Source organism: Anolis sagrei, chromosome 2 (genome assembly GCF_037176765.1).
Source record: "Anolis sagrei isolate rAnoSag1 chromosome 2, rAnoSag1.mat, whole genome shotgun sequence".
In the NCBI taxonomy this organism is placed as follows: Eukaryota; Metazoa; Chordata; class Lepidosauria; order Squamata; family Dactyloidae; genus Anolis; species Anolis sagrei.
The window spans coordinates 245,254,868-245,268,128 of NC_090022.1; the positions used below are offsets into that span (position 1 = coordinate 245,254,868).

The window sequence follows — 13,261 nt, forward strand, 5'->3', positions numbered from 1 at the left end:
CTATGGCAGGCGTCTCCAGAGGTTGTGAGGTCTGTTGGAAACTAGGAAAATTGGGTTTATATATCTGTGGAATGAGTGGGAGAAAGAACTCTTGTCTGTTTGAGGCAAATGTGAGTGCTGCAGTTGATTTAATGAGATGCTGAGGATTTATATTTTATTAGCTGTCCCCTGCCACACGTTGCTGTGACCCAGTCTGTGTAGATGTGTTTTGAGTGTGTATATATTTGTGTGTATGTGTCTATATGTGTGTTTGCATATATATATGTGACTTTAAGCATGCATTGTAATGGGGTTTTTTTTTGCTCTTTAAGTCTCTTACGTTGTGTTTTTCAGAGTGTTGGTCACTCGTTGGCCTGAGAGGTATATTGTGTCCAAATTTGGTGTCAATTCATCCAGTGGTTTTTGAGTTATGTTAATCCCACAAATGAACATTACATTTTTATTTATATAGATTGGTTTCATTATTTTATTTAATGTTATTTATGCTAAATGTTTTGTTTGTTATTTATGTTACTGTGGGCATCGAATTGTGCTGTTTGTAAACCACCCTGAGTTGCCCTCGGGCTTAGAATGGTGGTAAATAAATATAGTAAATAAATAAATAACCTTGATTAACATTCAGTAGCCTTGCAGCTTGAAGGCTTGGCTGCTTCCTGCCTGGGGGAATCCTTTGTTGAAAAGTGATTAGCTGGCCCTGATTGTTTCTTTTTGGAATTTCCCTGTTTTTGATTGTGTGTCATTTCGGGACTGTCTTTACTTTGAATAGAATAGTGCAGTGGTTAAGCAGCTGAGGGGGGAAAAGGAAAGGGCCTGAGGCTGTTAGGAATAGTGGGAGTTGGAGTCCAAAACACCTCGAGGGAAGGCCCAAAATTTACCCATTGCCACTGCGACTCTTATTGTAGAAAGTCTTGGGATAGAGTGTTGTTGGTGCGGCTTCTTTCTTTCTGCCTTCCCTGTTGCCACACAAAAGAGCAGTTTCCCAAGGGAGAGAGAGGGAGGCAGCGGGGAGGAATGCAAGCAATCATTAATCCAGGGAGCAGAGCCTCAGGATCAGACTGGACCTCTCAGGAGCACATGCCCATCCTGCAGGTCTTTTTTTGGCATTTGGAAGGGCTGTATCCCGAGAGTGGGCTCCCGCCTCTGCCCCCAGTGATATCCCACTTCTGTGTGCGGTTTTAGCTTCTGTTTGATAGTAGATGAATACTTAATAGTAGAAGTGTAACCAAAATTGCATTTAACAGAAAGACACTAATAGAGGTTATAGCAGGCATGGGCAAACTTCAGGCTTCCAAGTGATTTGGACTTCTACTGGTTGTTAGGAATTATGGGAGTTGTAGTCCAAAACACCTGGAGGGCCAAAGTTTGCCCATGCTTGGGCTGGACTATATTAATCAGTATGCCCTGCATACTCCTTTATCTATTAGTCTGGATATTTTTGTCAAAAAAACCAAGCCACATAAATTGTGTTGACTTATCTAAAAAAACTATGTTAAAATAATTGCTGGTATCTGTCCTAAGTTTAACTCGTTTCAAAAAAGGAACCATCTCTTTTTCTGTGTATAGTGGCAAACAGCAAGAGCTTAGTTAGTCTAGGAAATCCTAAAAGAATGGTTTTTCTGTTGTCGAAGGCTTTCATGGCTGGAATCACTGGGTTGCTGTGAGTTTTCCAGGCTGTATGGCCCTGTTCCAGAAGCATTATCTCCTGATATTTCACCCACATCTATGGCAGGCATCAGAGGTTGTAAGGTTTGTTGGAAACTAGACAAGAAACAATCAGAGCCAGCTAATCACCTCCCAACAAAGGATTCCCCTAGGCAGGAAGCAGTCAAGCTTTGAAGCTGTAAGACTATTCAGTTCTAATCAAGGTGCTCAATTGCAACATTCACACTTGCCTCAAACAGGAAAGAGATCTTTCTCCCACCCTGGACATTCTACAGATATATAAACCAGTATGGTGTCCTCAGATAGTTTTAAACAGCTGATTTTAAAGTAGATACAAGTGATTTTAATGTTTGTGTATATTTATAGTTATTTTATGTCCCGGCATGGAATCTTGCCATATATATGTTGTGCTCCGCCCTGAGTCCCCTTCTGGTTGAGAAGGGCAAAATATAAATGTTATTTATTTATTTATTTATTTAATAAATAATTAAATGAGCAAACCCCACTTGCCTAGTTTCCAACAGACCTCACAACTTCTGAGGATGCCTGACATAGATGTGGGTGAAACATCAGGAGAGAATGCTTCTGGAGCATGGCCATACAGCATGGAAAACTCACAGCAACCCAATTACTCTGCTGCTCTACTCTCTTTGTTGTGGTCTTTTTGAATGCTTGGGCAGGGGCAGTTGGTCCACTGAGGCGGCATTGGTGTTTTCTGCTTTCCAAAGAATGACTTCAGCCTATCCACAATAATATACAAATCCACAATTTTAGCCACAAAACCAGCCCTCAACATGGGGTCGACTAATGCAGGAGTATTATACGGTTGGGTTATTGGTTAGCTGCTCTCCTAATGGGACTCTGGCTCCTGGTTGCAAGTGGATTTCCTTGGTTGCACAGTGAACAAAGGCTGGTGCTCTCCCTGCAAACTTTAGAATGGATGTAGCTTGCAAAAGTATTTAAGATGCGTGTAATTATGAATTTCTCTTTACTGGCAACCAATGTATTTTTCCCTCCTTCTGACTTATAGGGTGGCAAGAACAACACTCGCTTTTTAAAAATAGGAAATCCAAGGAGGATTTTCCCCTCCCTTTATTGTTTAGCTCATCCATCTTGTTAACTCACAGCTGGAGCCACAACTTCACAAGGGCAAAGAATAACCTGCTCTCTTCTGCTTCTTCATTCTGGACTGCCAAGGACATTAATTTATTGTTTCCCTGGTACTGAGATACTCTGCTCTGCCAACCTCTCAATTTCTGAGCCCCTTGGAGTTGCGCCGTCATCTCTTCTGACTTCAAAAGCACCGAAACAGCCATGGGCTGCTTCTGTGCTGTCCCAGAGGAATTTTATTGTGAAGTTCTGCTTCTGGATGAATCCAAATTGACCTTAACTACCCAGCAGCAGGGGATAAAGGTAAGCCCAGCCTGTTCTGTTTCTAACTAGGGTTACCCTGGGCGCTTGTCAATAGTGCTTGAAATGCTTTGTCTGGAGTTGAGCAATAGGGGGCAAATCTGCATGGAAACACACTCTTCAGTAGGAGTGCTTGTCAAAACAGACTGCTGTCTGATTGGGGAAATGGACATGCCAAGAGGTGTTTAACTTTGCATCAAGTTTCCTTACCCATGAAGAAGTTGTAGTGTTTAGAACCAAGGAACGGATTTAAAAGCAGAATTGTATATACATCAATTGTCCTTGAGATTTGAACCATGTCTGTTGTGTCTGAATTGTGTTATAATGAAAATGTTTAAAAGAGAGGAAGAAGTGCCAGCAACTGTGGAGTGTAGATACTCAGATATCACTGGTGTGAGATTGTTTGAAAACATTGTTCTCTAGTTGTTTCCTTGTGTTGTGTTATTTGCTTTCCATTGTATGTTTCAACATTATATTTTGGTACATATTTAAAAACAGTAATGTATATCAGCAGTATATTCCCAGTGTTGGACTAATAGCAGCTGATAGTATTAATCTTGTGGCTTAACTAAGAAGCTTGCTCTTCAAAGGCTCGCAAGTATTAGTCAGTACCTGCTGTGGAATTTGCTAGATACCACAGGCATGATATAACCCTTTTAAAATGTATTTTAATTCTTAAGTTTTTCACAAAAAAACATAAACTGCCATGTGCTTCACCTTCCAAATGAAAGCATTGCACATAAATTTATTTTGAATCTTGAAAATTCACCCAGTTAGGAAAACAAAACTTTGTTGCCTTAACTGCATGTAACGTTTTAGAAACCAGTAGAATTTCTGTAAACAGATGTTTGCATTTTGCAGTACCATTGGGTGGGATTCTGCTAGTAGACTAATTGAATCAGATGAGACAATACAAAAGCTGATCCCATAGATTTAATGGTTCTTTTCTAGTCAGGATGAATGATAGAATTCTGATAATTGTCCTTAAGAAACTGGATACAATTTCTTGTTTAGTAGACAAGATAATGTTTACAAGTCTTTTAAATAGATTTTGACTGCTGTTTTTTAAAAACCTTTCTCTACTAGGCTTATTTCATAATCAACAATGAGTCTTTGAGAGCCAGTATGATGTAGCAATTTGTGCATTTGCCCAAGGTCACCAAATACAGTGCAACTCAGGAAAGCAGGGTTTGAGTCCCTGTTCAACTATCAAAACCCATTTGGTGACCTTGGGCAAATCCCACTCTCCCAGGGCCCTTCCACACAGCCCTTATATCCTGGAATATCAAGGCAAAAAGCCCATATTATCCGAGTATGGACTCAGTTAACCCAGTTCAAAGCAGATATTGTGGGATTTTCTGCCTTGATATTCTGGAATATAGGGCTGTGTGGAAGGGCCCTCAGTCCACGCTGTCATACAATCTAGTTCAATGTGGATTTTATACAGCTGTGTGGAAGGGGTCTCAGGGAAAAGCAAAGGCAAGTCCCTTTCTAGGAGCAGCCAAATATGCTGGTTGTAGAATCTCATTGTAATGATTAATTTAATGATTTGTTTGAGAATTTACAATTTTAACTGAATTTAAACACGGACATTCAGTAAAGTGGACAAAAGTCACCCTAACCATGTTAGGAAATCAATTTCATTGCATTTCATTGCAAGTACACTGCTGAGAGTAGAAACATAAATAAGTGTAGAATAATATATGTTTCCCCCTAAGTGCAAGACTATTTTGTACAGTACTTTTCAGGGATACGTGTAAAATTATTCAAGGATGCACTTAAAAAGTAATATGTAGAGAATAATCATAAAGGTAAACTTGATAAGAACCAGAATTGTTTTTACATTCATATTTAGTGACCAACTAGTGCAGGTTGAAGCTAGCTTTAAACTTCTACAGCTAGATAAAGCACACTACCATAGTACACATCAAGTAAAGTTGTAAGAAATTCAAAATGTGATATTGCATGGTGAAATCAGCTCTGCAGAATGCAAAGTGTATTGTAGACACCCAGTGCACTGATGCGCATTGTAAAATTTGGAAAGTGAGTGGAAGCCCAAAAAACACCCTAAAGGCATGGCTGGGCAGCCAGTGTGTCAGGAGTGTCAGGAGTGACTTGAGAAACCGCAAGTTGCTTCTGGTGTGAGAGAATTGACTGTCTGCAAGGATGTTGCCTGGGGGTGCCCCGATGTTTTGATATTTTACCATGCTTGTGGGAGGCTTCTCTCATGTCTCTAATTGAGCTCCTGGGACAGGTAATTGATTTCCTTTACTGCTAACTGCCACTTTCCCTTCTTGTTTCTACCTCTTATGCCTACAAAGTGTTTATGTGCATCTTGTTCAGGAATGGAAAAAAAAACCCAGCCACATTCTATGTGTTGTCGAAGGCTTTCATGGCTGGAATCACTGGGTTGTTGTTTTGGGGCTATAGTTGTAGGTTTTTTTTCAGGCCCTCTAGAACATAGCCATATAGCCCGAAAAAACCCACAACAATCCACATTCTATGTGGCTGTCAAGCCGCAAAGACTCTGGATTCAGTTTCCAGGCCACCTTCCGTGGTTAATGTAATCACCTTTCTGTCTCTGAACCTGTTTCCTAAATGGCAGTCTAAGCATCTGCACAGCTAAACCAGTTTCTGCCAAACTGGTTCCAAACTGATCTAAGTGATAGTATAGATGAGCCCTTTCTCTTGTGTTGAGAGTAACTGGGGTTGGAAACCCAGGTTTGTTGCCTTATAATATATAAACTAACCTTAAGCTCAACAAAATAAATGGAACTAAAATACATAGGCCATAATCCAGTGTGGTACGAAGAAACAATTAATTGTTAATTCGTAATCAAACACTGTTGGTTTTGATGGTGTGCATTGATTTATAACATATGTCCTTCACTTCATTGATTATATTTTCATAGGTTTAAGGAAGTTTACATTTATGTTGAATTGTAGTCTTATTACTGGCTGCCATAGCTTCTCTCTCAAAACATAGGAGTGGAGCTTCTTTTGTCTGTGGTTTATATTTGGAGATGGATATAAGAAGCTGCTTAAAGTTTTGAGATAAATGTACTATTAGAGGTCTGAAATGTTTGGTACGAACAGAAACTCTAGTTTGAATACTGGGAAGGTTTTCTATGGAACAGGAGCTCTGGATTGCAGTTTGGGCACCATTACATTGTTTAAAAATTGTTATGTAGGATCAGTCTGGTAAGATCCACATCTATCCCTACTAGAAAATGATCCCAAGACAATTCCCAGAATGGAACTCAACCCCTACTCTTTAGAAGCTTTATGGGAATTTAGTTTGGCAGTTATTCCTGTTTGTTGAAGATTGCTAGCCTCAAGGCAGTGCAATTTCCTGGATTCTCTTAATCGATGAAAGCCTCCAATCTTATGCATATTGATCTCAGAATAAATTCCTCTGGATGTATTGAGACTTGCGTTTAAATAAATATACAGATCATGTTGCTTGTCTATAGTATAGACATGGTGCTAGTTACAAGTAATTTTAATAGATTTTGTAGTGCTTAAATCATTTGCCAACATTAAGAAAGGAAAGGTTTATATGAATATATAATATAATTATTCTTGTATTTATTGATTTATTTGCATTTTAATGTGGTGGCATAGGTTGTATGTTGTAATGAATTCTGCTTTAGATAATGTACATGAAAAAGGTACAAAAGAATGTCATGACTTATTTTTAATTAATAGCTGAGGGTTAAAATCTTGAAAACATTTCTTCATGATATGTGGGAATAGAGATATCATCCCTGGAGCTATTAGAAATCTGTGAGAGAAGAATTAAGACAGGTAACAGGTTGCCATTAACCTGAAGTACGTACAAATATTTGTACATTGGTTGTTAATTATAGAAATATTGCTGTTTTAAGACACACAGTTGTTTTGCTTAAATTTTATATATGTAAATAATTCAATCAATGAATGATAATAAATGATTGTTGTAATTAGGTTAAATATGCTTGTGAATATTACCACTGCATATGGTGGGGATGCGACTGCAGCCATTTTTGAGCTCCCTCCACCATATGTGGTGACCGCAGATTCTCCGGTCTGGCTTGGAAGTTTCAACATCCGCCCTATAAGATGACATCTGGAATATAAGATGACCCCCAACTTTTGAGATGATTTTCCTGGGTTAAAAAGTAGTCTTATATGCCAGAAAATACAATAAATACAGTATTGTCTGGAATCAATTTTCTCCTTCCACCTCATGTTTCAATGTGTAGTCCTAAGCTCAGATGCATCATGCCCATTCTAAGTGTGTAAGTCTTTGGCTCTGTGACTGCTCAAAACTGGCATCATCTCTGTCTGGACAGCCTTCAAATAGTACATCTTTACTAGCAGAACATCTTCATCATCCGGTCTCTCTAATTGGGAAGATGAGAATAGTGGGTGCAGCCTCTGATTATAATTTTTCTCAGAGCTTGAAAGTGACATGTTGCAATGAGTAGTGTTACCTACAACATAGTGTTTTGGAAGTAAGGAAGACGTAATGATGTGTCTTTTGGGAAATAACAGCAGTGCTATACATTTTAGACGGTCATTTGGTGGGGTCATATGGGAAGGATTTTTTGACATATTTTGGGCATTTTTATATTTTTACACAATGAACAAATTGTAACAAATGGCTAATATCCCACCTAGTAAAAGCAGAAGTTGCAGATGATATTTTATGTCGACAATACATTGATATTTTATGTGTGTTTTTTTAAAAAAAACATTTGAATCCCTGCTCTTCTAGTATACAGCTATCTCTTTGGAGGTCCTTTATTGCCTTACAGTAGAGTTGGTCTTGAGTTTGACATCCCAAACTGTACATGCTTTGGTAGACAGAAACTAGTCTTTTGTAAAAGGATTGGTAGGGGAAGGTCTTTTTTAAAGATGATACTCTTAAGACCAGACAACAAGAAGGTATTAACAATGATTTGCATCAGTGCAAGCTTTTTGAATAAAAAACAAAAAACAATTTGAAACATTAAAAACCACCCTGTTTCTATGACATATTGTAACAGAAAGGAAAAATTACTTTATCCTTTCTCTCTTTCAAAGGGGGTTGTAAATTTGATATGCTTGTAATCTAAATTGTTGATTTCTATTTCTATATTTATGCACGTTTATGTGTGAGATATAGCATAAGCAGTCTTTTGTGTTAATTTGGAAAGAATGAAGGGAAAAAAAGATCTTTCAAATCTTTTCGTAAATTAAATTCTCTTTAAAATGACTGTCACTCTTTGAAACAAATTACAGATTTTTCCTGTATCTTTACAGATGAGACCAGCAGTTTTGAATTCTCCAGGGAATAACTATGTAATGAATGAGAATTGAGATACTTTATTTTCCCAGGGTGCATCTAACTAAATTAATGAAACCTGCATGATAGTGCAGCAGAAACCCATTAATTTTTAAATGAAGTTACCTCCTGGTCAGCCTGAGGTTTATTTATTAGATGAGACTGCTGTTCTGGTTTTAATGAATGGTAATTTCCTAGTGCAAGCAATATTATTTATGTATTTAAGTTTGACAATTTTCCTTTTGCATCTCTAAATTGGGTATCTGTTTTGAAACACAAAACCTAGACTATGCATACTAGTATGTCCTCTTTAAAATAAAGTATACAATATTTGATTTATTCTCATTTAGAATTGCAGCCTTACTTAAGGTGCTAGCTATAGAAATATGATACATAAAGACATACACCTACATTAACTAGAGGATGGATGCAGTGTTTTGGTAGAGCTTCGGTGCAGTTATTATATTTTGCAATGTAATTGGAGAGGCAATATCTGTACAAGAAACAGTGGCAGTGTGGCAAATTTAATAATGTTATACAGTCCCTTTATGACAGATTTGTGGCTTCATTAGATGTGGTGTATCTGTCATTGTGGTACAGCTGAGGCAACGGCAGCTGTAAAATGAGTGAGAAGTACTTGGCTAGAGATGATGTCACCTTGGAAAGCTGGTTCTGCTTGCCATTATTCCTGAGTTTCAGTTGACTTTTGGTTGTGCCTGTGAATTGAAGGGTTGCAGTCAAGGAGTGTAGGCAGCAAAAGCAAGCAGAGCACATAAGAGAGAACCAAAACAGGCTAAGCAGATTTAGTTTAGAGAATGGAGAAGATCTGGGTTGCTGTGAGTTTTTTGGGCTGTATGGCCATGTTTTAGCAGTATTCTCTCCCAATGTTTCACCTGCATCTGTTGCTGGCATCTTCAGAGATCCTGTTGGCAGTGAGGCAAGTGGAGTATGTGTGTGTGTGTGTGTGTGTGTATATATATAGCCATATTTATATCACGACCTTCTCACCTTGAAGGGGACTCAGAGCGGACTTACAGATAGGCAACAATTCAATGCCATATAAAACAAACAATGAATTAAAATAAACAGTTACATTAAAATCATAGAATTAAAACATCTTAGCAATAACATTTAAAACCATGCAGTCCAAAATCATAATCCAGAGCGATTCCAGTTGTCAACTGCACATAATCCATATCCATTTGTAGTACCGCATTACTTTACTGACCAAAGGCTTGGTCCCATAGCCATGTCTTCACTTTCTTTCTGAAAGCCAAGAGGGAGGGGCCTGATCTGATTTCACAGGGAAGGGAGTTCCATAGCTGAGGGGCCACCACTGAGAAGGCCCTGTCTCTCGTCCCCACCAACCACATCTACAAAGGAGGCAGGTCAGAGAGCAGGGCCTCCCCAGAATATATACCTGTTGAATGTCCAGGGAGGGAGAAAGAACCCTTATCTGTTTAAAGAATGTGTGAATGTTGCAATTAGCAAGCTTAATTTTTTTTGGCAAAAGACAGTATATGATTACAGGCCACTATGTAAGTAAGCTCCACCCAGCAATAAATAAATAAATAAATAAATAAATAAAGGAAAAAAAAAAGAAAGGAAGGGTTTTGTAGTATCAGCATGTTATATTGACACCTATATGGGGTGAATACATGGTACTGCTCAATGGAGCAATGTGAATAAGGTCATAGTTATTCATAGCTCCAAGTCTCAGTTTGAGGCCCTTCTGGAACTGGCTATAGCATAGTAGCAATAAGGAAATGGGCAATGTTTCTGCTTGTTCTGTCTCAGTGCTACTCAAAGTTGTAGTCCATTTACAATGGTCCTAGTCTGTTAAACTGTTGTAGCCAGTGGGCAAAAATACTGAATTTATTGTAGTTTTTGTTTAGTTTTGGTTTGCATTGTTTTTAAATATGCTGCTAGCTGAGTTCAGTCTAATTATTGAGAGAAAGGTGAGATATAAATGAATACAGTGGGCCTTTGGTATCTGCTAGGATTTGGTTTAAGGACCCCTCAGGGATACAAAAATCTGGGTGTTGAAAACCCATTATATATAATAATGTGGTAAAATGGCATCCCTTATATAAAATGGAAAGTCAAGGTTAAAATTTTGGATTTAAAAAAATGTTTTCAAGCCATTGATGGTGCAGAATTCATGGATATGGAGAACTGATAGTAATAATGATCATAATCATCATCAGTGGTAGAAGAAGATAATGCTGGTCTTTAGCAAATTGAGGGGAGATATCTTGCTTGTCCATCACATCATATAGCTTTGAAAGTATTTCTCTAAATTACTTTACTATATTAAAACAAAGTTTGTGCCAAGTTCATTTATTGTCTTTTAGAAGTAAAATATATAAGCTTCAGTATTTCCCCTCCAAAAGGTACATGCACCCTGTGTGTCTTACTGTAGTGCTGTCATGTGGGAGCTTCACTTTCACACTTCTAAAAGTTTGTGGCTGATGCTCCAGGGTCAATAAAGTTGGCCAAGATGGGGCTGTATGTTCAGTTTTGTCTTGGAAAAAGTGTAATCTGCATGTAAGGTAGTCAAATACATTTCAAGACCTCATCTTTCTTAGTAGAACTTCATGTGCTAACATCTGGGATAGGTTTGGCAAACTATATTGTTTTATGCATACCCTAAATATTTGTGAAATCATTTTATCATTTTTCCCCTTAACACAATATTGATCTTAGTATAAACTACATTTTTTCCTACATCTGAAGCAAGATAGTTGCTGGTACAGTTGATCTCTGTTGCAGCTGGATTGATTCAGATCCAATGCTAATGTGGAGGAGGAAAGGTAAAGATATCCTAATGAAAAGTATGGATACTAGTCAAGTTGGAGGAGTGAAAACGAGGAAGGAAAGATGTTCATTCATCTTGTTGACTGTTGATATTTTGTGTGTTAAATCATAATTCACTCATACAAAACATCTTAACTTGTATTCTGTCCTGTTTTTTCTTTTCATATTAAAGGAGTTAGATATGTAGGTCTAATGAAAGTATTCTTCTACGAGTTACAATACTTTTAAACTTGGGATGAGAACAGTCTTTGGTTTTATTATTGTTTGTCTTGGAAATGAGCCTAGTGGCTTCAAAAACCTTAAATAATTTTACTAATTTAACATTAATTTTATAAAATTGCACCTCATCTTTCTATATTCTTGTGCAACTTATAAAATTAATAAAAACACAAAAGTAGAACCATAAAATATCAAAATGTGTGTGTGCGCACACGTGTACTTTCAAATTGTGTGTCAGCTTAGGGCGACCCCTTAAATTTCGAAGGGTTTTCTTAGGCAAGGTATACTCAGAACTGGTTTTGCTTGGTCCTTCTTCTGAAATATAATCTTCAGTACCTAGTATTAATCGACAGTCTCCCATCAAACCACTACCCAGGGATGACTATGTTTAGCTTCAAATATCAGACAGGATCTGATGCCATTGAAATGTTAAATTCAGTATACAATTGCAATTTTAACAGTAATGAAAAATCCTTTGCAATAGTGTTTACTTTGCCTGAAGTCGCATTCAGTTGCATTGCCAGATCACTGTTAAGAGAGCATTTCACAGCCTAGGGGCAACTACAAAGAAGGTTATAGTATGACCCCTAAAAAGAACAAAGAACAGTGACTGTTGCAAGTATGTTGGTTTCCTTCAGGGACTTTCCTTTTTTTTAGTTTTGTTTATTTTATGTTTTATCCCACTCCCACCCTCCACCCTTTCCCCTTGCATATATACTTTATACAATAAACTACAGAAATAATATTTGAAATATCAGTCAGTCTCAGTTTTTCCACTCCACATCTTAATACATTCTCTAAGTAATTCCCAACTGGTTCCCACATACTCTTAATTATTATAACATTTTTTCTTTTATCTATATCATTCAGTTTACAATTTGTTATTTCCACATTTAACATATTAATTATACCAGTTTGTCAGAATCCACATTGTTTTATCTTTCCGTCCCCTCACTAAAACAATGTGAGCACACACTATTAATTTGTCAACCATCCTTTCCTTTTGCACATTATAAACTCCTGGTATCCTTTCATGTAATACATTTCTATTGGTTATTATTTGTAGATTTAACATTCTATCAATTTCTCCTTCAATCATTCTCCAGTATGCCTGTACTTGATCACATTCTCATATCATGTTATTAAACACATCTCTGTGTTTGCAATTATGCCAACACCTGTCCTTTATCCCTGATAAAAAAGTGAAAGTTGTGCAGGAGTCCTATAACATTTTTGTAGCATTTTTCTTCTTACTTCCCTTAGCACACTATATATTTTTTTGCTATATTACTTATTTCCCTTTGGATGTCTTCCCCCTCAATTTCAATGTCCATTCTCCATGTTTGAAATATTTCCTCTATTATTTCTTCAGGGACATTGCTATACCTTGAGCCATGGAAAGCTGACCCCAAATTTTATCTCCCAAGGTCCCAACTCTATTCCCCAGTGTTGAGTCCCCATGGGGAGAAAGGTGGGGTATAAATAAAGATGACAACAACAACAACAACAACAATGATGATGCCAATGTTTTTTCTCAGCTTAATTGCAATTCAAGGTTATGGCATTTTCTGCTTGTCTGCCACTCTGTGTTTGTAGAGTATGAACATTCCTATGGAGCCTTATTTTTATGGAATAAAATTTATGTGTGTTCATATAAGCTTTATATGTATGAATCCATGGATGCAAAATCTGTGGGCACAGAGGATGAAAGCTCATCGTATTTGGTACATGAAGATCTGGGAAGCTGGTGTTGAAGCTTGGGATGGGGCTTATGTGCATGCCCACATGTCTGCCTTCTGTTTAAACCCTACATGCAATAAATCAAACTTCTTCAATTTGATTCCC

The 13,261-nt window shown here is 37.5% G+C and overlaps 1 protein-coding gene across 2 annotated transcripts in view; it reads left to right on the forward strand.

The window, feature by feature from the left end:
* The window catches only part of EPB41L4A (erythrocyte membrane protein band 4.1 like 4A), a 103,375-nt gene that overhangs the window by 1,149 nt on the left and 88,965 nt on the right, over positions 1-13,261 (forward strand). The window contains exon 2 of one of the 2 annotated variants that reach the window (XM_060761894.2): positions 2,693-3,075. The exons of the other annotated variant lie outside the window; for it this stretch is intronic. Within the exon in view, the coding sequence (XP_060617877.2) occupies positions 2,977-3,075 (99 nt within the window). The 5' untranslated portion in view covers positions 2,693-2,976. The remainder of the gene's footprint in view (positions 1-2,692; positions 3,076-13,261) is intronic. 2 annotated transcript variants of the gene reach the window in all.